This window comes from Ranitomeya variabilis, chromosome 8 (assembly GCF_051348905.1).
Source record: "Ranitomeya variabilis isolate aRanVar5 chromosome 8, aRanVar5.hap1, whole genome shotgun sequence".
NCBI lineage: Eukaryota > Metazoa > Chordata > Amphibia > Anura > Dendrobatidae > Ranitomeya > Ranitomeya variabilis.
Genome location: NC_135239.1, coordinates 140,085,694 through 140,109,334, shown reverse-complemented (window position 1 = coordinate 140,109,334; position 23,641 = coordinate 140,085,694). Strand labels below are relative to the sequence as shown.

Here is a 23,641-nt window from a genome sequence, read left to right as displayed (position 1 = left end):
TCAGTGCATCTGAACAGCAAGGTGGATTGCTGTTGAGGGGAGATAGAGAGAAAAAAAAAATCTATAAATCTTCAGCACAGCGAGTGTGAGCGAGCTGAGTGTGACCTGAGCGTAAGTGTGAACGGCGGTAAGTGTGTGACTTGTGATTCAGTGACTTTGGAATCAGGGAGTATCCAAGGGAGGAATTGCTTCTGTTTTTTTTTTAATGAATACTTTGTATTTATTTTTAATTAACGTTTCTGTGTGGTGCAATCCCCATTAGGAAATGTGCTCCACAATTGTTAATGCCATCCAGTGCACATCTTGCCACATGTATGCAGTCCTTGACCAGCTGGTCGAGGGTGCATACTGCTGTGCGAGATGTGAGCACATTGTGCATTTGGAAACCCAGATACTGGATCTAAATGTGCAGCTGGCAACACTGAGATCCATAGACAATATGGAGAGGAGTCTTCTGCTCACAGAGCAGACGCTCAATGGGATAGATGAGGAGGGGGATGGTAGGATGGAGCTGCAGGACAGTGTGGCAGTTAGCTGGGTGACAGATAGAAGGCGGGGTAGAGGGAAGAGTGCCAGGGAGGCTAGTCCTGATCTGGCACACCCCAATAAGTTTGCTAAGTTGGCAGATGAGGGGGGTGCCAGTACAGGGGTAGCACTGCTGCAGCCAGGCATGTCCTCTGAAAGCCGGAGGAGTGACTGCTCCAGTAAGGAGGGAAATAGGAGAGCAGGGCAGGCCAGACAGGTGCTGGTAGTGGGGGACTCAATTATTAGGGGAACAGATAGGGCAATCTGTCACAAAGACAGGGATCGTCGGACGGTGTGCTGCCTACCTGGCGCTCGAGTCCGACACATCGCTGATCGGGTGGACAGATTACTGGGAGGGGCTGGTGAGGACCCAGCGGTCATGGTGCACATTGGCACAAATGACAAAGTTAGAGGTAGGTGCAAGGTCCTTAAAGGTGATTTCAGGAAATTAGGCTGCAAGCTGAAAGCAAGGACCTCCAACGTGGTATTTTCCGAAACACTGCCTGTACCACGTGCCACGCCAGAGAGGCAACGGGAGATTAGGGAGGTTAATAAGTGGCTCAAGAATTGGTGTAGGAAGGAGGGGTTTGGGTTCCTGCAGAACTGGGCCGACTTCTCAGTTGGCTACAGGCTCTACGCTAGGGACGGGCTGCACCTCAATGGGGAAGGGGCAGCTGTGCTGGGGGAGAAAATGGTTAGAAGGTTGGAGGAGTGTTTAAACTAGGGATTGGGGGGGAGGGTATTCATTTTATAGGAGGGGAAGATAGTGCAGATAGAGACCTGGGCACAAATAAGGAAGTTGGGGGTGGCGGTGGCATGGGGGGTGGGGTTAGAACAGTTAGTAATTTAAGAAAGAATAGAGGTACAGAGAGTAACATCAAGTGCATGTATACTAATGCCAGAAGCCTCGCCAACAAAATGGATGAATTAGAACTAATGTTGTTGGAGCATAATTATGACATGGTGGGGATATCTGAGACGTGGCTGGATGAGAGCCATGACTGGGCTGTTAACTTGCAGGGCTATAGCCTGTTCAGAAATGACCGTACAGATAAGCGAGGGGGAGGGGTGTGTCTATATGTAAAATCTTCCTTAAAACCCATCCTGCGTGATAATATAGGTGAATTTAATGAAAATGTAGAGTCCCTGTGGGTGGAGATAAGGGGAGGGGGAAAAAATAATAAATTACTGATAGGGATTTGTTATAAATCTCCAAAAATAATGGAAGCAATGGAGAATATCCTTGTAAAGCAAATAGATGAAGCTGCGACTCAAGGAGAAGCCATTATTATGGGGGACTTCAACTACCCTGAAATAGATTGGGGAACAGAAACCTGCAGTTCCAGCAAAGGTAATCGGTTTTTGACAACTATGAGAGACAATTACTTTTCACAACTGGTTCAGGACCCAACAAGGAGGGGGGCACTGCTAGACCTAATATTAACCAACAGGCCAGACCGCATATCAAATATAAGGGTTGGGGGTCACTTGTGGAATAGTGATCACAAAATAATAAGTTTTCATGTAACCTTTAATAAGATGGGTAGTAGGGGGGTGACAAGGACACTAAACTTCAGGAGGGCAAATTTCCAACGGATGAGAGAGGATCTTGGTGCAATTAACTGGGACGATACCCTGAGACACAAAAATACACAAAGAAAATGGGAGACGTTTATTAGCATCCTGGATAGGACCTGTGCACAGTATATACCGTATGGGAATAAACATACTAGAAATAGGAGGAAACCAATATGGCTAAATAGAGCTGTAAGGGGCGCAATAAGGGACAAAAAGAAAGCATTTAGAGAATTTAAGGAAGTAGGTAGTGAGGAGGCATTAAATAAATACAGAAAATTAAATAAATTCTGTAAAAAGCAAATCAAGGCAGCAAAGATTGAGACAGAGAGACTCATTGCCAGAGAGAGTAAAAATAATCCCAAAATATTCTTTAACTATATAAATAGTAAGAAACTAAAAAATGACAGTGTTGGCCCCCTTAAAAATAATCTGGGGGAAATGGTGGATGAGGAAAAAGCCAATATGCTAAATGACTTTTTTTCATCAGTATTTACAAAAGAAAATCCCATGGCAGACAAAATGACTAGTGATAAAAATTCCCCATTAAATGTCACCTGCTTAACCCAGCAGGAAGTACAGCGGCGTCTAAAAATAACTAAAATTGACAAATCTCCGGGCCCGGATGGGATACACCCCCGAGTACTGCAGGAACTAAGTACAGTCATTGATAGACCATTATTTTTAATCTTTAAAGACTCCATAATAACAGGGTCTGTACCACAGGACTGGCGTATAGCAAATGTGGTGCCAATATTCAAAAAAGGGGCAAAAACTGAACTCGGTAATTATAGGCCAGTAAGCTTAACCTCTACTGTGGGTAAAATCCTGGAGGGCATTCTAAGGAATACTATACTGGAGTATCTGAAGAGGAATAACCTTATGACCCAGTATCAGCACGGGTTTACTAGGGACCGTTCATGTCAGACTAATTTGATCAGCTTCTATGAAGAGGTAAGTTCCGGACTGGACCAAGGGAACCCAGTGGACGTAGTGTATATGGACTTTTCCAAAGCTTTTGATACGGTGCCACACAAAAGGTTGTTACATAAAATGAGAGTAATGGGGATAGGGGAAAATATGTGTAAGTGGGTTGAGAGCTGGCTCAGGGATAGGAAACAAAGGGTGGTTATTAATGGAGCACACTCGGACTGGGTTGCGGTTAGCAGTGGGGTACTACAGGGGTCAGTATTGGGCCCTCTTCTTTTTAACATATTTATTAATGACCTTGTAGGGGGCATTCAGAGTAGAATTTCAATATTTGCAGATGACACTAAACTCTGCAGGGTAATCAATACAGGGGAGGACAATTTTATATTACAGGATGATTTATGTAAACTAGAAGCTTGGGCTGATAAATGGCAAATGAGCTTTAATGGGGATAAATGTAAGGTCATGCACTTGGGTAGAAGTAATAAGATGTATAACTATGTGCTTAATTCTAAAACTCTGGGCAAAACAGTCAATGAAAAAGACCTGGGTGTATGGGTGGATGACAAACTCATATTCAGTGGCCAGTGTCAGGCAGCTGCTACAAAGGCAAATAAAATAATGGGATGTATTAAAAGAGGCATAGATGCTCATGAGGAGAACATAGTTTTACCTCTATACAAGTCACTAGTTCGACCACACTTAGAATACTGTGCACAGTTCTGGTCTCCGGTGTATAAGAAAGACATAGCTGAACTGGAGCGGGTGCAGAGAAGAGCGACCAAGGTTATTAGAGGACTGGGGGGTCTGCAATACCAAGATAGGTTATTACACTTGGGGCTATTTAGTTTGGAAAAACGAAGACTAAGGGGTGATCTTATTTTAATGTATAAATATATGAGGGGACAGTACAAAGACCTTCCTGATGATCTTTTTAATCATAGACCTGAGACAGGGACAAGGGGGCATCCTCTACGTCTGGAGGAAAGAAGGTTTAAGCATAATAACAGACGTGGATTCTTTACTGTAAGAGCAGTGAGACTATGGAACTCTCTGCCGTATGATGTTGTAATGAGTGATTCATTAATTAAATTTAAGAGGGGACTGGATACCTTTCTGGAAAAGTATAATGTTACAGGGTATATACACTAGATTCCTTGATAAGGCGTTGATCCAGGGAACTAGTCTGATTGCCGTATGTGGAGTCGGGAAGGAATTTTTTTCCCCATGGTGGAGTTACTCTTTGCCACATGGGTTTTTTTTGCCTTCCTCTGGATCAACATGTTAGGGCATGTTAGGTTAGGCTATGGGTTGAACTAGATGGACTTACAGTCTTCCTTCAACCTTAATAACTATGTAAGTGGGTGCTGTCGTGGCGAACAGAAAAAAGTTTTCCCATTTTTACAACTAGGTGATTAATAATGGACAGGTATCTTATAGACGCCTTTCCATTACTAAGCCGTGAGCTAGATGTCACCGGGCAATACAAAGGTGACATCAACCCCACAATTATGAACCCCACTTGCCACCGACACAGGGCAAGTGGGAAGAGCTGGGAAACCACGAGAATTGGCGCATCTAATAGATGCGCCTTTTCTGTGAGGCTGAGTGCTGCAATCTTTAGGCTGAGGGGCCCAATATCCATGGCCCCTTATTATTCTGAGAATACCAGCCCCCAGCTTTAGCTTGGCTGATTGTCAAAAATAGGTGGGACCTCATGCAGTTTTTTTTATTATTATTTAAATAATAAAAAAAAAAAACCAGCACGTGGGGCCCTCTAGTCATGATAACCAGCCTTGCTAACGCTGACAGCTGAAGGTTGCAGCCCCCAGCTGTCAGTTTTACCTGGCTGGTAATCAAAAATACAGGGGTATCCATGCGTTATTTAAAGCGCAGGGTCCAGTTGATAAACACTCCCATCAGCCGCCGCCTGCTCTCACTGTTATTAGTGGCAGCAGGCATAGGCTGTTGGTTGTGGCATTACAGTGATTGGCTGGACGCACAACGTCCTGAGATCTATATCAGACCTGGCGCCACCCTGCTCATCACACAACTCCAGAATAAGCCAGTGTAGGGACAGTTACTGCGGAGATAGGAAGAGAATTATAATTGTATTAGTGTGAGTATACCATTATTGAATACACAAATCCAGCTAAACCAACGGTCCTACGGACTAATTGTGGGGTAAATAGATATCAGTGCTAGGCAGGCATTGTATGTGCACAAATATATATGACAATAAACCATGGTAGTACAATAAAATATTCGTTATTTATGTTATAACCATGTGTTTAAATAGGATTAATATCGCCCATCATCAACTACTACATAGGACCCAAACAAAAACGATGATCAAAGAGGCAATGTTTGTTAATAAAAAAACCACAATTTTTATTAAATATACACATCTAAAAACATATTACCAAATTTTTAGGAAACATGGACACTCACATAAATCACACCGTCCCTAGTGTTGACGCACCGCGCCAAATGACACACAGCTTACTCCCATATTGGGTATTAATGGAAGACAATACTCAAACGGTACAAACATGTATTAAGGATATCAGCTCATAATTGTAATCCAATATGCCGTCCCATTTAATTAACGCTGAAACTATTCTCATAGCCACTATGACCTATTTAGGCCAATACACATTGAAAAGGTATAATTACCTGTACCTAGATAACGTCACCGCTGTTGTGTCACTCGGTGAAAAAGGTGTCCGAAACGTGCGTCGGGGCGGACGCACGCTGCCGAGTGACAACAGCGGTGACGTTATCTAGGTACAGGTAACTATACCTTTTCAATGTGTATTGGCCTAAATAGGTCATAAAGGCTATGAGAATAGTTTCAGCGTTAATTAAATGGGACGGCATATTGGATTACAATTATGAGCCGATATCCTTAATACATGTTTGTACCGTTTGAGTATTGTCTTCCATTAATACCCAATATGGGAGTAAGCTGTGTGTCATTTGGCGCGGTGCGTCAACACTAGGGACGGTGTGATTTATGTGAGTGTCCATGTTTCCTAAAAATTTGGTAATATGTTTTTAGATGTGTATATTTAATAAAAATTGTGTTTTTTTTATTAACAAACATTGCCTCTTTGATCATCGTTTTTGTTTGGGTCCTAGGCATTGTATGTGGCATACTTCATTGCATTCCATTACTGTCTGCTGCCTATTACAGATATTGACTGTATATACATAGCCCCAGGTATTAGTGGCCAGCAATAATTGTTTTTGCATCTTAATCTTGGTTATTTTATTCAAAAGCAAGCCAGAGCACACAGATTTTTTTTTCTCCATTTGCTTGTTGGCACTGCAGAATACAGCCAGATCCTTTCCATAGTACAGCATGAAAATCCAGCCATTTTAAACAGGGGTTTGGCCGTCACACGGATCGCATATCATTGCACTCAAAATTGTGCCTTTTCAGGCCTCCATTGAATTTTTTTTGTTGTGTCTTAGCCTATTCATTTTGCAGCAAAAAAAAAATACAGGCAAGATATTTTAAAGTGGGATAACTGTCACAGCCATCACATATCATTGCACTGAAAATAGTGACATTTGAGCCCTCCGTTTAATTTTTTTTGCTGTGTCAGCCTAGTTATTCACACGTTTGCTGCAAAAAAAAAAAAAAATACCCCACTTTTAAATATCTGGCCTGTACCTCCATCACACGCCTCACCTATCTGTGGGATAAAAACTGTGGCATTTCAGGCCTCCATTGAACTGTTCTTGCTGTGTCTTAGCCTAGTTATGGACACTATTTTGCAGTTTTAAAAAAAAAATACAGGCCAGATATTTTAAAGTGGGGCATCTCAGTCACATGTCTCATCTATCTGTAGGCTAAAAATTGTGCCATTTGAGGCTTCCATTGAACTGTTTTTGCTGGGTCTTGGTCTATTTATTGTGTAAACAACTTAACACACTACGATAGTTGAGGCGAAGAGATTTAATGTCAACCAAAATAAGAGTAATTATAGTACTACAGTACTCTAGTTATTGACACCAGTTTGCTGAAAATAAAATGGTTACCTACAGGCCAGTTATTTTAAACTGTGGTTTTCCCACACACGGATCACATAAGTTTGCTCCAAATTCAGGCATTTGTAGTGAACGTGGAAAATATTGTAGTCCATTTAAAATGGGCAAGGCGCATGGCAAGGGACGGGGAAGTGGACGCGATGGTGATGGTGCATGCAGAGGGCGAGGCTGAGCTAAAATTGGACCACAACAAACACCCACACCTTCTCGCTCGACCTTCCTGTCACAATTACTAGGAGGCCACAGCAGCACACCACTATTGAACCCAGAGCAGTGTCAAAAGGTTGTTGGTTGGATAGCGGATAATGCTTCCAGTCACTTTGTCACCTCCACCACCACCCTGTCTTTCACACAGTCAAGTCTGAATAGCCGTGAGTGTGGACCGCATACACAAGCATGTGTCCCACAACATTAACCGTGCGCTCAACAACGCTGTTACTGAGAAAGTCCACCTAACCACGGACACGTGGACAAGTGCTTCTGGGCAGGGACGGTACATCTCACTGACGGCACACTGAGTTAACATAGTGGAAGCCGGGACCCAGCTGGACCTTGGGATGGAACACATCCTCCCGACGCCGAGGATTGCGGGCCCTATGTCAATCAGGGTTGCCCCCACAGTCTACAGCTCCTGTACCACCTTCCTCCTCTTCAGCCTCCATCTCTGAAATCAACACATCAGTCACAAGCTGGAAGCACTGCAGCACTGCCTCAGCCAAGCGGCAACAGGCTGTGCTGAAACTAATATGCTTAGGTGACAAACTGCACAATGCTGAAGAGTTGTGGACAGCTCAGAAAAAGCAGACAGATCTGTGGCAGACACCGGTGAACCTACAGCCATGCATGGTTGTGTGTGACAATGGCCGGAACCTTGTGGCTCGGAGGCGAGGTGAGCTCAGACACGTACCATGCCTGGCCCATATGCTAAACCTGGTCGTTCAACGGTTTCTCAAAAGCTACCCGAAGCTGCTTGTGAAAGTACGCTGCCTGTGTGCCCATTTTGGAAAGTTAGCTACAGCTTCCACTGCCCTTGCCGTGCTTCACAGCGTTTGCAGCTTCCGGCTCACCGCCTGTTATGTGATTTCTCCACGCGTTGGAACTGTACACTGCATAAGCTTGAAAGGATTTGTGAGCAGAAGAGGGCAGTTGTTGACTACCAGCATCAATAAGGCCATCAGTATTCAGTTCAGACTCCACACAAGACCTCATGAGTGGACATGGATGTCAGACATATGTACCATCCTCCAAAACTTTGAGGACTCCACCAAGATGGTGAGCATCACCATCCCACTTCTCTGTGTTCTGAAACGCTCTCTGCTCACAATCAAAGTGGATGTATTGCAGGAATAGCACAATGAGATGGAGCAAGGAATCATACAGGGTGATTACACCCAGCCCAGCCTCATCTCATTCCAACGTGGATTGGGCCCCAATGAGCAAGAGGAGGAAGAACAGGAGCTAGTTTCACGCTCTACAGACAGTACTACAACCACAACTGTCATACCGTCTGCTCAGCGTGGAGGAGGAGGAGGACCATGGTCAATCTTTTTCTTGGTGAGGGCACAGAAGTTTTGCCTGTTAGCAGTCTGGAACACATGGCTGAGTTTATGTTATGCTGCCCTTGCCCGTGAACCTGGTGTTCTCAAAGTTTTGGGTGACCATCATTAATGAGTATAACCAAGAAGAAAGGACCTAGTCACAAATGGCGTTTCCAAAATAACATACTACCTACAAATAAACTGAAGCATATGCCAAGTAAAAATTAAAAAAAAATGTTATTTAACAAAATATTGACAACTGTTTAAAAAGATTCAGTGGATGAATACACACATATGGACCTGAGAACACAGGACTTAATATACCCATGCCATAAACATTCAAAAAATGGATAAATATCCAGAGCATATAAAGTAAACATTTTTTTTCTCTAGGGTTCCTCAGAAAGGGCTACCTTTCTTGAATGTTAATCAATGTTATATAATTTAATATATTTCTCTATGCAAACAGTGCTTTTTGACTCGTATGTCAGCCAAATTTGGTATTCAATATAACATTCATAAAGCATAGACACATAAATAAGGAAAAGAGTTTTCCATATAGCTCTATTTAGATGCCCATATAGCTTATGGCTCTATGTAAAAACCTTTGTGGCTCCTCACAGCAAAATTGTCTACATATATAGTTCTAAGATTGCTTGCTATCTCAATATCCAAAGACAATAAACAACATTAAAGTGCATAGTGCTAAATAGTGTTCAATATTAATGCAAAACATGCTTTAGAATACTTGCAGAGACAAAACCATATTGTAAGGTGCAAAAACAAGCTACTAAATATGGCAGCAATCAAATAAGGATGACATAAAATGAGATTAAAGTGCAGTGGTTAAAGTGCAAGCATGCTACTGAAGGTTTGCAACAGTAAGCTAGACATGAAGGAGCAAGCAAATCAGCTAAATTCAAGGGGTATACATGACCTGGTTAGCAAGGAGCGTCCTTTCTGAGGAACCCTAAAGAAATTTTTTTTTTCTTTATATGCTCTGGATATTTATCCATTTTTGAGTATGTTTATGGCATGGGTATGTTAAAGGGAACCTATCACCCCCAAAATCGAGGGTGAGCTAAGCCCACCAGCATCAGGGGCTTATCTACAGCATTCTGGAATGCTATAGATAAGCCCCCCCGATGTATCCTGAAAGATAAGAAAAATAGGTTAGATTATACTCACCCAGGGGTGGTCCCGGTTCGGGTCCGATGGGTGTCGTGGTTCGGTCCGGCGCCTCCCATCTTCATCAGATGACGTCCTCTTCTGGTCTTCATGCTGCAGCTGCAGCGCAGGCGTACTTTGTCTGCCCTGTTGAGGGCAGAGCAAAGTACTGCAGTGCGCCGGGCCTCTCTGACCTTTCCAGGCGCCTGCGCACTGCAGTACTTTGCTCTGCCCTCAACAGGGCAGACAAAGTACACCTGCGCCGGAGCATGAACACCAGAAGAGGACGTCATCCTATGAAGATGGGAGGCCCCGGACCGGACCGCGACGCCCACCGGATCGGACCGCCCGCGTAAGTATAATCTAACCTCTTTTTCTCATCTTTTAGGATACATCGGGGGCTTATCTACAGCATTACAGAATGGGCTTAGCTCACCCTCGATTTTGGGGGTGACAGGTTCCCTTTAAGTCCTGTGTTCTCAGGTCCATATGTGTGTATTCATCCACTGAATCTTTTTAAACAGTTGTGTGTCAATATTTGTTAAATAAAAAATTTTTTAAATTTTTACTTGGCATATGTTTCAGTTTATTTGTAGGTAGACAGTCATTAATGGTTGATGACACTTCTAGACACGCTACAAGGAGAATTTTCTCTCTCTTATTCCAGAGGCAGACAGGTGTACTAAAATGGTGCAGTACCAGAGGACCCTTGTTGCGGAAATATTAAGAAAAAAAAAAAATTCCATCTGAAAACGCTGGCGGCAGAGGTCACAGTTCGTGGGACAACTAAGGAGTACAGGTGAGAGAGACAACTCCAATCCAGCAGAGGCAGGGGAACAATGGCAAAGTTCTGGGAGACGTTTCTCAGACCCTCCCATCCCAATGGCCCTGAGGCGTGGGGTACTCTCACAAGGAGTGCAAAGTTCGAGAAGATGTTGACCATACCAATGTCATCTGTGATTCCTCAGTGCCTTATAATTATTGGGTATCCAAGCTGGCATGAACTGGCTCTCTATGCCTTGGAGGTCCTGGCCTGCCCTGCCGCTAGCGTTTTGTCAGAGCGGGTTTTTAGTGCCGCAGATGGAATTATAACTGATAAGCGCATCCGCCTGTCAACTGAAAAAGCTGACAGGCTGACTTATAAAAATGAAGAAGGGCTGGATTGGGCCAGACGACTTCTCTACACCACCGAATGATAACAGCGAAAAACTCAAATCCAGTGTCTTTTATTGGGAACTATTCCCATGCACCTCTTCACATCCACACATGGGTATACACTTCGTGATTTGGCCTATTTGCTGTTGTCGTTCTCCTTCTCATCCTCATCATCTTCCACCACCAGTACATCACCATGGTGACCGTGATCCGTGATGCAACACCCGTTATTGTTTTTAACCCCTTTCTGCCAGCTGACGGAATAGTACCAGTATCCCCAGCTTTGAGGTGGGCTCCGGCGGTGAGCCCACCTCAAAGCCGCGACATGTCAGCTGTTTCAACAGCGGACATGTGCCCACAATGGGAGCGAGCGGAATCGCGATCTGCCAGCGCCCATTAACTAGTTAAATGCCGCTGTCAAACGCTGACAGCGGCATTTAACAAGCGCGGCCAGAAGTAGGCGCACCGCAGACCCCGTCACATGTTCGGGGGTCATTGGTGCGTTGCCATCGCAACCAGAGGTCTCTTGAGTGTTGATGGCAGATTGCCATGAGCGCCACCCTGTGGTCGGCGCTCATAGCAAGCCTGTAATTCTGCTGCATAGAGGTGATCTGTGCATCACCTCTATGTAGCAGAGGTGATCGAGTAGTGCATGCTTCTAGCCTCCCATGGAGGCTATTGAAGCATGCAAAAAAAAAAAAGTGTTTAAAAATATATAAAAAAATATATATATAAAAATCACCCCCCTTTCGCCCCAATCAAAATAAAATAAAAAATAAATAAAAAATCAAACCTACACCTATTTGGTATCATTGCGTTCAGAATCGCCCGATATATCCTAAAAAAAAAAAAAAAAAGGATTAACCTGATCGCTAAACGGCGTAGCGAGAGAAAAAATAAAAACGCCCAAGTTACGTTTTTTTGGTCGCCGCGACATTGCATTAAAATGCAATAACGGGCGATCAAGAGAACGTATCTGCACGAGTGAAGTATAATTAAAAACGTCAGCTCGGCACGCAACAAATAAGCCCTCACCCGACCCCAGATCACGAAAAATGGAGACGCTACCGGTATCGGAAAATTGCGAAATTTGTTTGGTTTTTTTAGCTAAATTTTGGAATTTTTTTTTTACCACTTAGATAAAAGAACCTAGACAAGTTTGGTGTCTACTAACTTGTAATGACCTGGATCATCATAATGGCAGGTCAGTTTTAGCATTTAGTGAACCTGGCTAAAAAGCCAAACAAAAAAACATTGTGGGATTGCACTTTTTTGCAATTTCATCGCACTTGGAATTTTTTCCTGTTTTGTTACACGACATGGTAAAACCGATAGTGTTGTTCAAAAGTAGAACTCGTCCTGCAAAAAAATAAGCCCTCACATGGCCATATTGACGTAAAAATAAAAAAGATATGGCTCTGGAAAGAAGGGGCGCAAAAAACAAAAACAGCTCCGAGGGTTAAGGGTGTTTATCATGCCCGTAAACCAATTTTTTTGACAGTATGTTGCTGTATACCCCCAGGGGAAAAGGTTTGTCAGTCCATACACTTACTGCATGGACATTACAAGTATAGGAGACACGCTCCTTTGTAATGGCAAGAGATTTTTAGTGGGCCCTCCTCCACATCTCTTTCAAGGGGTATTGGGGTGCGTCCAAATTTGGTGGAGACATTGCAATCACTGCACAGTCAAACAGTATGGGAGACCCACTTCCTAATAATGTGAACTTTGGTGCTTGGTCGGCTTCAACAATGCAATTCTCCACTGCCAGTTCTTCATCCTCAACACTGCAATTCTCCACTGCTGGTTCTTCAGCCTCAACACTGCAATGCTCCACTGCCAGGTGTTCAGCCTCAACACTGCAATTCACCAATGCAGGTTCTTCATGCTCAACACTGAAATGCTACACTGCCGGGTGTTTAGCCTCAACACTTACATTCTCCAATGCAGGTTCTTCTGGCTCAACAATTCACTGCATAGGCAAACAGTATGGGAGTACCAAATTTCTAATGGGAACAATGCTTTCAGGTGGCCATCCAGGACGTCTGTTGAAAGGGTTACTGGGGTGTGTCCAAATTTGGAGCAGGCCTTACATTCACTTCATGGGCAAACACTATGGGAGTACAAAATTAATAATAATGGGAACTTTGGTTTCATGTGGCCATCCAGTATGTCGGTTCTAAAGGTTTCTGGGGTGCGTGTAACTTTGGGGCAGGCAGGCCTTGCATTAAATGCATATAGTCAAAAAGGATGGGAGTACCACATTCCTAATAATGGGAACAATGCTTTCAGGTGGCCATCCAGGACGTCTCTTCAAAGGCGTATTGGGGTGCGCCTAAATTTGATGCAAGGCAGGCCTTTAATGCAATGCATAAGCAAACAGTATGGGAGTAACAACTTCCAAGTAATGGGGACATTGCTTTCAGGTGGCCCTCCTGTAAGTCTCGTCAAAGGGGTATTGGGGTGCATCCAAATTTTGGGCAGCCCTGCCACTCACTGCACACGCAACAACATGATAGGAGACCCACTGTTTAATAATAGGAACAACAAAGCATAGCCGGCTGATGGCTAAGAATAGTGAGGGCCGACTGCTGGCCCTTTAAGAATAGTAAAGGCCGCCTGATGACCCTAAAAATATGCTTTGTGACTTTGAGTCCCTCCTTCATAAATGAAACAGGATGTGTCACACACCACATGGCCAGATAAGGTTGTAAAATGTTAAAAAGACATTTCCCAGTGAATGCATTTGTCTAAAAGCAATGCTAAAGTTGAAAAACGCATCAAAACCACTACGTGTGAACCTAGCCCAAGGTGTGGAGGAGCATTTTTGTTTTTGGTTATTTATTTTGCCTTATATACAAGTCATTACCCTGGAAAGGATGTTCCTTAACATATTTCCCAGGAAAACTCATTTTGGTTTCGTTTTTCATGTTTTTTTGTGGAGCCTGCATGAGCTATGAGCACACGTTGCGGATTGGTGTGCGGATTTTTCCGCACTGTTTTTTTGCAGATTTCGCAGGTAAACTGCACTGTGGATTACCCGCAGATTTACGGCAGTTTTTGTGCAGATTCCACCTGCGGTTTTACACCTGCGGATTCCTATTCCTGCAGCAGTGACCCTACCTCCTGTGACCCTGTTCAGCAGCAGTCTAGTCCTACTCCCTCACCGTTAATCTATCCCCCAGTAAGCAAAAATAAAATTGGACTAAGAAGCACCACCGTTTTATTGAAAATTTTTGTTTCCCATTTTGCTCCCAAGATTTGGGGTGCATATTATAATCTGCAAAATACGGTAATTACACTGCTCAAAAAATAAAGGGAACACTAAAATCCCACATCCTAGATATCACTGAATGAAATATTCCACTTATAAATCTTTATTCATTACATAGTGGAATGTGTTGAGAACAATAAAACCTAAAAATGATCAACGTAAATCACAACTAATATCCCATGAAGGTCTTGAGTTGGAATGATGCTCAAAATCTAAGAGGAAAATTAAGTTACAGGCTGATCCAACATCAGTGGAAATGCCTGAAGACAAGGAAATGATGCTCAGTAGTGTGTGTGGCCTCCACGTGCCTGTATGACCTCACTATGCCTGGGCATGTTCCTGATGAGGCGGCAGATGGTCTCCTGAGGGATCTCCTATTGTGACATCTCTGCTTTTTTACTATTATGTTTTAATTAATAAACAGGATCCTGAGGAATCTCCTCCCAGACCTGGACTAAAGCATCCGCCAACTCCTGGACAGTCTGTGGTGCAATGTGACGTCGGTGAATGGTGCGAGACATGATGTCCCAGATGTGTTCAATCGGAGTCAGGTCTGGGGAACGGGCTTGGCCAGTCCATAGCTTCAATGCCTTCATCTCGCAGGAACTGCTGACGCACTCCAGCCACATGAGGTCTGGCATTGTCCTGCATTAGGAGGAACCCAGGGCCAACCACACCAGCATATGGTCTCACAAGGAATCTGAGGATCTCATCTCGGTACCTAATGGCAGTCAAGCTACCTCTGGCGAAAACATGGAGGGCTGTGCAGCCCTCCAAAGAAATGCCACCCCACACCATTACTGACCCACTGCCAAACCGGTCATGTTGAAGGATGTTGCAGGCAGCAGATCACTCTCCACGGTGTGTCCAGACTGTCACGTCTGTCATATGTGCTCAGTGTGAACCTGCTTTCATCTGTGGGGCACTCAGACCATCCTCATGGAGTCGGTTTCTAATCATTTGTGCAGACACATGCACATTTGTGGCCTGCTGGAGGTCATTTTGCAGGGCTCTGGCAGTGCTCCTCCTGTTCCTCCTTGCACAAAGGCTGAGGTAGCAGTCCTGCTGCAGGGTTGTTGTCCTCCTACGGCCCCCTCCATGTCTCCTGGTGTACTGGCCTCCAGCCTCTAGACACTACGCTGACAAAGCAAACCTTCTTGCCACAGCTCGCACTTATGTGCCATCCTGGATGAGCTGCACTACCTGAGCCACGTGTGGGTTGAAGAGTCCATCTCATGCTACGAGTGTGAAAGCACAACCAATATTCAAAAGTGAAAAAAACATCAGCCAGAAGCATTGGTACTGAGTTGTGGTGTGTGGTCCCCACCTGCAGATCCACTCCTTTATTGAGTGTGTCTTGATAACTGCCAATAAGTTCCATCTGTTGTCTCTTCCATTTTCACAACAGCATGTGAAATTGATTGTCAAACAGTGTTGTTGCTTCCTAAGTGGACAGTTTGATTTCACAGAAGTTTGATTTACTTGGAATTATATTCTGTTGTTTAAGTGTTCCCTTTATTTTTTGAGAAGTATGTCAATATGATCACTGCAACCTTAGATGAATTCACTGAAAGGTGTAGTTTGAAAAATTGGGTCACTTGTGAGGAATGGGGAGAGTTCAGCTGTTTTCTCACCTCAGGGGCTCTACCAATGTAACATGGTACCCTCAAACCAGTCCACCAAAATCTGAACACCAATATGGCACTTCTTCTCTTCTGAGCTTTGCACTGTGCCTCAAAAGTAGTTTTTGACCAGATATGAGGTATTGGCGTACTCAGGTGAAATTGCACATCAATTTGTACTGTTCACTTTCTCCTGTTATCCCTTTTGAAATTTAAAAACATCTTCGTGGAAACAAGGGGAATTTTCCATTTACTCAGCCCAATGTTATACAATTCTGTGAATCACCTGAGGGTTATAAAATGCTCAATTCACGCCCAGATGAATTCCTCAAGTGGTATAGTTTCCAAAATGGGTGTCACTCATGGGGGTGTTTCTGTTTTGGCACATACTCTCTTCAAATGTGACATGGCATCAGCAATACAATCGAGCCAAAACTGCACTCCACAATTTAATTGGCGATTATAGTTCAGGTAGACCGCAGTGTTATAGTAGTCATACTGCCATCTAGACTGCATGCATCACAATGGAGCGCTCCATGTGTTCCAGCATACTTGGGTCTCTTGTTAACAAATAACGCTGCTCTCTACCCAAACCATATCCCTGATGAACCCCTTTTGGACATAAGGGGGAAACCAGATGGGTACTCTACCTTAAGATAAACTTATCTTTTATAGTACTATATTAGAATATGGGTTTGTTTCACTTATACCCATTATATATTAACCCTATTATGGATATGCTATATCTTATGTCTGGCATATGCAATTGATAACATTATTTGCATCTATTATATATTCTTCTTTGGATATACTGTTGTGATACTATTAATATGGGGTATATGCAATTGTTAATACTGTGGGATTTTTGATGGTCTGGCATATGTAACAGAGGATATTGTTACCAGTGATTATTTGCACCATTTGCATTTATCTTGTTTGTAATGCACGGTATATGCAATGATATTACTGTGAGTGATATCCTCTAAGTTTAATAAAAATCGTGCAGACTAAGGCTGATAGCCTTTATTAATCTACCGTATATACTCAAGTATAAGCCGAGATTTTCAGCCCCTTTTTTTGGGACTGAAAGTCCCCCTCTCGGCTTATACTCGAGTCATACCCGGGGGTCGGCAGGGGAGGGGCTATCTAATTATACTCACCTACTGCTGGCGCGGTCCCTGCTTCCTTCCAGCGCTGCATATTCTTCCTGTACTGAGCGGTCACATGGTTCCGCTCATTACAGTAATGAATATGCGGCTCCACCTCCCATAGAGGTGGAGCCGCATATTCATTTCGGTAATGAGCGGTAACTGTGACCGCTCAATACAGGAAGAAGATGCAGCGCTGGAAGAAGCAGGGACTGCACAGCGCCAGCAGTAGGTGAGTATACAGCGCTGCGCGATATTTACCGCTCCTCGTTCCGGTGCGGCTCCGTCATCAGCGTCCTCTGGCTGTGACGCTCAGGTCAGAGGGCGCGGTGACATAGTCAGTGCGCTCCCTCTGCTGAACGTCAGTGCTGAAGACGGAGCCGCACGAGGAGCAGGTAAATATTGAAAGTGCCGGGGGTCCTGAGCGAAGAGAGGCAAGTATGTGATTTTTTATTTTTTTATCGCAGCAAAAGCATATGGGGCAGTGACTGTACGGATCATCTGTATGGGGCCATAACGCTTGTGCAGCACTATAAGGGGCAGTGACTGTACGGAGCATCTGTATGGGGCCATAACGATTGTGCAGCACTATAAGGCCATAACGATTGTGCAGCACTATAAGGGGCAGTGACTGTATGGAGCATCTTATGGGGCCATAACGCTTGTGCAGCATTATAAGGGGCAGTGACTGCACGGATCATCTGTATGGGGCCATAACGATTGTGCAGCACTATATGGGGCAAGTGACTGTACGGAGCATCTTATGGGGCCATAACGCTTGTGCAGCATTATATTGGGGCAAGTGACTGTACGGAGCATCTTATGGGGCCTTAACGATTGTGCAGCACTATATGGGGCAAGTGACTGTACGGAGCATCTTATGGGGCCATAACGCTTGTGCAGCATTATATTGGGGCAAGTGACTGTACGGAGCATCTTATGGGGCCTTAACGATTGTGCAGCACTATAAGGGGCAGTGACTGTACGGAGCATCTGTATGGGGCCATAACGATTGTGCAGCACTATATGGGGCAAGTGACTGTACGGAGCATCTTATGGGGCCATAACGCTTGTGCAGCATTATAATGGGGCAAGTGACTGTACGGAGCATCTTATGGGGCCATAACGCTTGTGCAGCATTATAATGGGGCAAGTGACTGTATGGATGATCTTATGGGGCCATAACGTTTGTGCAGCACTATATAGGGCAAATATCTCTATGGAGCATCTTATGGGGCCCTTATCACCCTTTATGCGGGATTATATGGGGCATATTTTAATATGGAGCATCTAATGGGGCCCATCAAACTTTATGAAGCATTATATGGGGCTCCTGATTCAATATGGATATTCAAAAACACTTAACCTACTGATGTCTCAGTTAATTTTACTTTTATTGGTATCTATTTTTACTTTTGAAATTTACTGGTAGCTGCTGCATTTTCCACCCTAGGCTTATACTCGAGTCATTAAGTTTTCCCAGTTTTTTGTGGCAAAATTAGGAGGGTCAGCTTATACTCGGGTCGGCTTATACTCGAGTATATACGGTACATAATTTGTGTTTTATCTCTTTATGTTTTTATTATTTCACAGTGCTTCAGACCTCTCAAACCTTGATTACATCTAACACTGTTCTGAGAGATCTGAACATTTGATAAATCTACACGGAATCTTATGTTCAAAAAGATTTATTTAATCAACTAAGCCAGATGCTATATATTTAGCTGTTGGTGGCTTGTGTAGGGAGGTCCGCTGAAGGTCAGGTAGAGACCGCCTAAGTTGAGCGGGGGCACCAGCCTCTGCTGTCAGGACGGGTGACTATGCGCAAGACACTTTTTATTACCTTAGAAATTTTTACTGTATTTGAGTAAATAATCAAATTAATAATAATTTCCTCATTGGTATTTTTAATAATGCAAATAGAAGTTTAAGGTGTTTTTTTTATTTTTTTTTAGGTTTTGTGGCTTTCTACTTTGATAGACCCTTGCATATACTACTTAGGTTTTCCAGTTTTAACCTGTCTTTTCTTAGGAAAAAAGCAACCAGCTCAGGACAAATACGGTAAATCAGGTAAATAACCATCTAAAATTCAACCAAGATTAAAAAAAAAAATAAAAAAAAAAAAATGGGATAATGCAACATTCTTTGTATAACCTGCATTATTAGGCTATGTGCCCACGTTGCGGATTCGAGTGCGGATTTTTCCAGGACCGTTTTTGAAAAATCCGCAGATAAAACGCACTGCGTTGCCCACGTTGCGGATTACCAGAGGATTAATCACGAATTTCCAGTGTTTTTTGTGCGGATTTCAATGGCGTTTTACCACCTGCAGATTCCTATTGAGGAGCAGGTGTAAAAAACTGCAGAATCCGCACAAATAATTGACATGCTGCAGAAAATACAACGCAGCGTTTCCGCGCGGTATTTTCCGCAGCATGTGCACTGCGGATTTTGTTTCCATAGGTCTACATGGTACTGTAAACCGGATAGAAAACTGCTGCGAATCCGCAGCGGCCAAGCCGCTGCAGATCCGCAGCCAAATCCGCAACGTGTGCACATACCCTAAGGAACCGGTTATCTGATTTCTGTGGCTGAACTTCTGCCAGCATGAGAGTCCTGCTGTGGGTTTTTTCAGCCATTTATGCTTTACTCTGAAACACTGCAGAATGCAGAAACATACTTTGAAAAGCCAGCGCCCAACCGATTCTTCCCCAGCTAGTCGACATTTGAAAAGCCATCTGGCGACCATGTGTCCAAGACAAGTAGCCCCGATGAATACTTTTCAAAGAATGTAGCCTGCAGCTGCAGAAATAAAACATACTCTGCAGAAATAATGCAACTAATGTCTCATTCACGTAATTTTAATTCTTGTGGTATTAATCCGAGAAAAGGTTACCTTTCTAAGGCCAGGGTCACAATTGCGTGTGCAATGCGAGAAACTTGCGCGAGTCTTTCGCATCAATACCCGGCGCTGCCGCCGGCACTTGGAACCGGAGCGTGCGGCTGCATAGAAATACATGCAGCTGAACGCTCCCGTCCTGAGTGCCGGCGGCAGTGCCGGGTATTGATGAGAGAGATTTGCGTGAGTTTCTCGCATTGCACGCGCAAGTGTGACCTCAGCCTAAAACTCATATCCTAGACTGCTATCAGGACCAAAACTTTTTTTATAACTATTGACTAATATTTTATAAAATTGTTTTACCGTTGCCACTTTCTTGTCATGTTCTTGCATATATTTATCAATTTCAGTTTGGAGAACGACAACATCAACAAAGGACTTCTCATAATCCTCTATCCACTCTAAGGAAAACAAAAACAAAAAAAGTTTGGCATTAGGCACCAGATTACAGATTAAATTTTTATAAAAGATCCAAATAAATTATTACAAAGATCTTAATGTAAAACCCCATGTCACAATAGAGGCTCTGATTCTTTTCCCACCTCACATTAAGATGAGGTTTTAGGATTCCAACTAGAGATTTCATTGTCATTCGTGTTGTGAGCAGTCTTGACAGACAAATGCATGAAAAAAGTGATAGTTTACATCAGTCTTGACTACCGGTGACCACAAATGAGCCCATGGATTTGAGATAACACAGAAACATTGTCTGCAATCTTGGGCACTCCTGACATATTGTAATTTATGATAGTGATAGAATGGATTTGATATGACTTGTGTTTATTTGGTTGGGGGGGGGTTGGAATCGGAAATTTGGCGAAAATTTAGCAATTGTTTAACTTAATTTTATGCCCTTAAATCAGACAGTTATGTAACACAAAATAGTTAATAAATAATATTTCCCACATGTCTACTTTACATCAGCACAATTTTGGAAACACATTTTTTTGTTAGGAGGTTAAGGGTTAAGAGTTGACCAGAGATTTATAATTTTTTCAACAAAATTTACAAGACCATTTATTTCTATTTATTTAGGGACCACATCACATTTGAAGTCACTTTGAGGGACCTATGTGACAGAAAATACCCAAAAGTGACACCATTCTAAAAACAGCACCTCTCAAGGCACGCAAAACCACATTCAAGAAGTTTATTAACCCTTCAGGTGCTTCACAGAAGCTGAAGCAACGTGGATGGAAAAAATAAACAATTAACTTTTAGTCACAAAAATGATCTTTCAGCAACGATTTTTTTATTTTCACAAGGGTAAAAGGAGAAAATCCTTGGCTAAAGTTGTAGCGCAATTTCTCCTGAATACGCCAATACCCCATATGTGGGTGAAAGCCACCGTTTGGGTGCACGGCAGAGCTCGGAAGGGAAGGAGCACCTTTTCACTTTTTGAACGCAAAATTGGCTGGAATTGAGAGTGGACACCATGTTGCTTTTGAAGAGCCCCTGATGTGCCTAAACATTTGACAAGAGCCATAGGCAATCATATGCCGGGTCCTGTACGGCGCATGTATGGAAGCAGGCGAGTCTTAAAATATAGGTCCTCCTGTGCCTCCGGAATGCAAGCAGCCAGGTTGCTTAGCAACCAAAGCCGCTTGTGAATCCAGTGGAGCGCATCGGGAAGGGCCAAGTTTCGTCAGTTCCAGACATGAGCAATTCGGCTGATATGGTGAGTGTATTTCCCTCCCACTTACATAATAAATCAAAAAAAATTCCGAACATTAACACATGCCCTGCCGTGGAGGTATTTGTTAAATTAGTTACCAAGGACATAGAAAAAAATCAAGGGTAATTTTAATTCATGCTCTAAAAGATTCTCAGGTTAGGAAAATAATTGAAGAGTTGCAGGGGTGGGATGATGTAGTCTAAGTTTGCGGATAAAGGGGGCAATTTGGTTATTTGGCCCCATGAGATGTATATGAAACAGGCACATAAATTACTCATGGACTCTAACTGCTATAGAAAATTGACTCACATCCCCCTTAGTGAATAAAATAAAGAATTGGTTGAAATCATGGTAGACACACAAGAAGGGGGAATTATTCCTAAAAAAACTATTGGAAATAATTGAAAATCTAAAACCCAAATTGCCCACGTTTTACCTTAACCCCTTCACCCCGAAGCCTGTTTCCACCTAAGTGACAGGGCCAATTTTTACAATTCTGACCACTGTCACTTTATGAGGTCATAACTCTGAAATGCTTCAACGGATCCTGGTGATTCTGAGATTGTTTTCTCGTGACATATTGTACTTTATGATAGTGGTAAAACTTCTTCGATATGACTTGCATTTATTTGTGAAAAAAAACAGAAATTTGTTGAAAATTGTGAAAATTTAGCAATTTTCAAACTTTTAGTTTTTATGCCCTTAAATTAGAGAGTTATATCACATAATATAGTTAATAAACAACATTTTCCACATGTCTGCTTTACATCAGCACAATTTTGAAAACATAATTTTTTTTTGTAAGGGAATTATAAGAATTAAAAGTTGACCAGCGATTTCTCATTTTTGCAACAAAATTTGCAAAACCATTTTTTTTTTTTTTTAGGGACCACCTCACACTTGAAGTGACTGAGGGGTCTGTATGACAGAAAATTCCCAAAAGTGACACCATTCTAAAAACTGCACCCCTCAAGGTACTCAAAACCACATTCAAAAAGTTTATTAACCCTTCAGGTGCTTCACAGGAATTTTTGGAATGTTTTAAAAAAATTGAACATTTAAGTTTTTTTTCACAAAATGTTTACTTCAGATCCAATTTGTTTTATTTTACCAAGGGTAACAGGAGAAATTGGACCACAAAAGTCATTGTACAATTTGTCCTGAGTACGCTGATACCCCATATGTTGGGGTAAACCATTGTTTGGGCACATGGCAGAGCTCGGAAGGGAAGGAGCGCCATTTGACTTTTTATTGCAAAATATGCTGGAATTGAGATCGGACACCATGTTGCATTTGGAGAGCCCCTCATGTGCCTAAACAGTGGAAACCCCCCACAAGTGACACCATTTTGGAAAGTAGACCCTCTAAGCAACTAATCTAGATGTGTGGTGAGCACTTTGAACCTCCAAGTGCTTCACAGAAGTTTATAATGTAGAGCCGTAAAAAAAAAAATACATTTTTTTTCATAAAAAATATCTTTTCGCCCCAAATTTTTTATTTTCCCAAGGGTAACAGGATAAATTGGACCCCAAAAGTTGTTGGGCAATTTGTCCTGAGTACGCTGATACTTCATATATGGGGATAAACCACTGTTTGAGCGCATGGCAGAGCTCGGAAGGGAAGGAACGCCGTTTGACTTTTCAATGCAAAATTGGCTGGAATTGAGATCGGAACCCATGTCGCGTTTGGAGAGCCCCTGACATGCCTAAACAGTGGAAACCCCCCACAAGTGACCCCATTTTGGAAAGAAGACACCCTAAGGAACTTATCTAGATGTGTGGTGAGCACTTTTAACCCCCAATTGATTCACTAAAGTTTAGAATCTAGCGCCGTGAAAATTAAAAAATAATTTTTTCTTTCCACAAAATGATGCTTTAGCCCGCAATTTTTTTTCTCAAGGGTAACAGGAGAAATTGGACCCTAAAAGTTGTTGTACAATTTGTCCTGAGTACGCTGATACCCCATATGTGGGGGGGAACCACTGTTTGGGCGCACTGGAGAGCTCGGAAGGGAAGGAGCGCCGTTTGAAATGCAGACTTAGATGGATTGGTCTGCAGGCGTCATGTTGCATTTGCAG

The 23,641-nt window shown here is 43.0% G+C and overlaps 1 protein-coding gene across 1 annotated transcript in view; it reads right to left on the bottom strand.

Annotated features, from left to right (window-relative positions):
* RRP7A (ribosomal RNA processing 7 homolog A) overlaps nucleotides 1–23,641 on the bottom strand; it is a 151,566-nt gene that overhangs the window by 17,872 nt on the left and 110,053 nt on the right. The window contains exon 5 of the mRNA XM_077276020.1: nucleotides 20,193–20,290. Coding sequence (XP_077132135.1) covers nucleotides 20,193–20,290 — 98 coding nt within the window. The remainder of the gene's footprint in view (nucleotides 1–20,192; nucleotides 20,291–23,641) is intronic.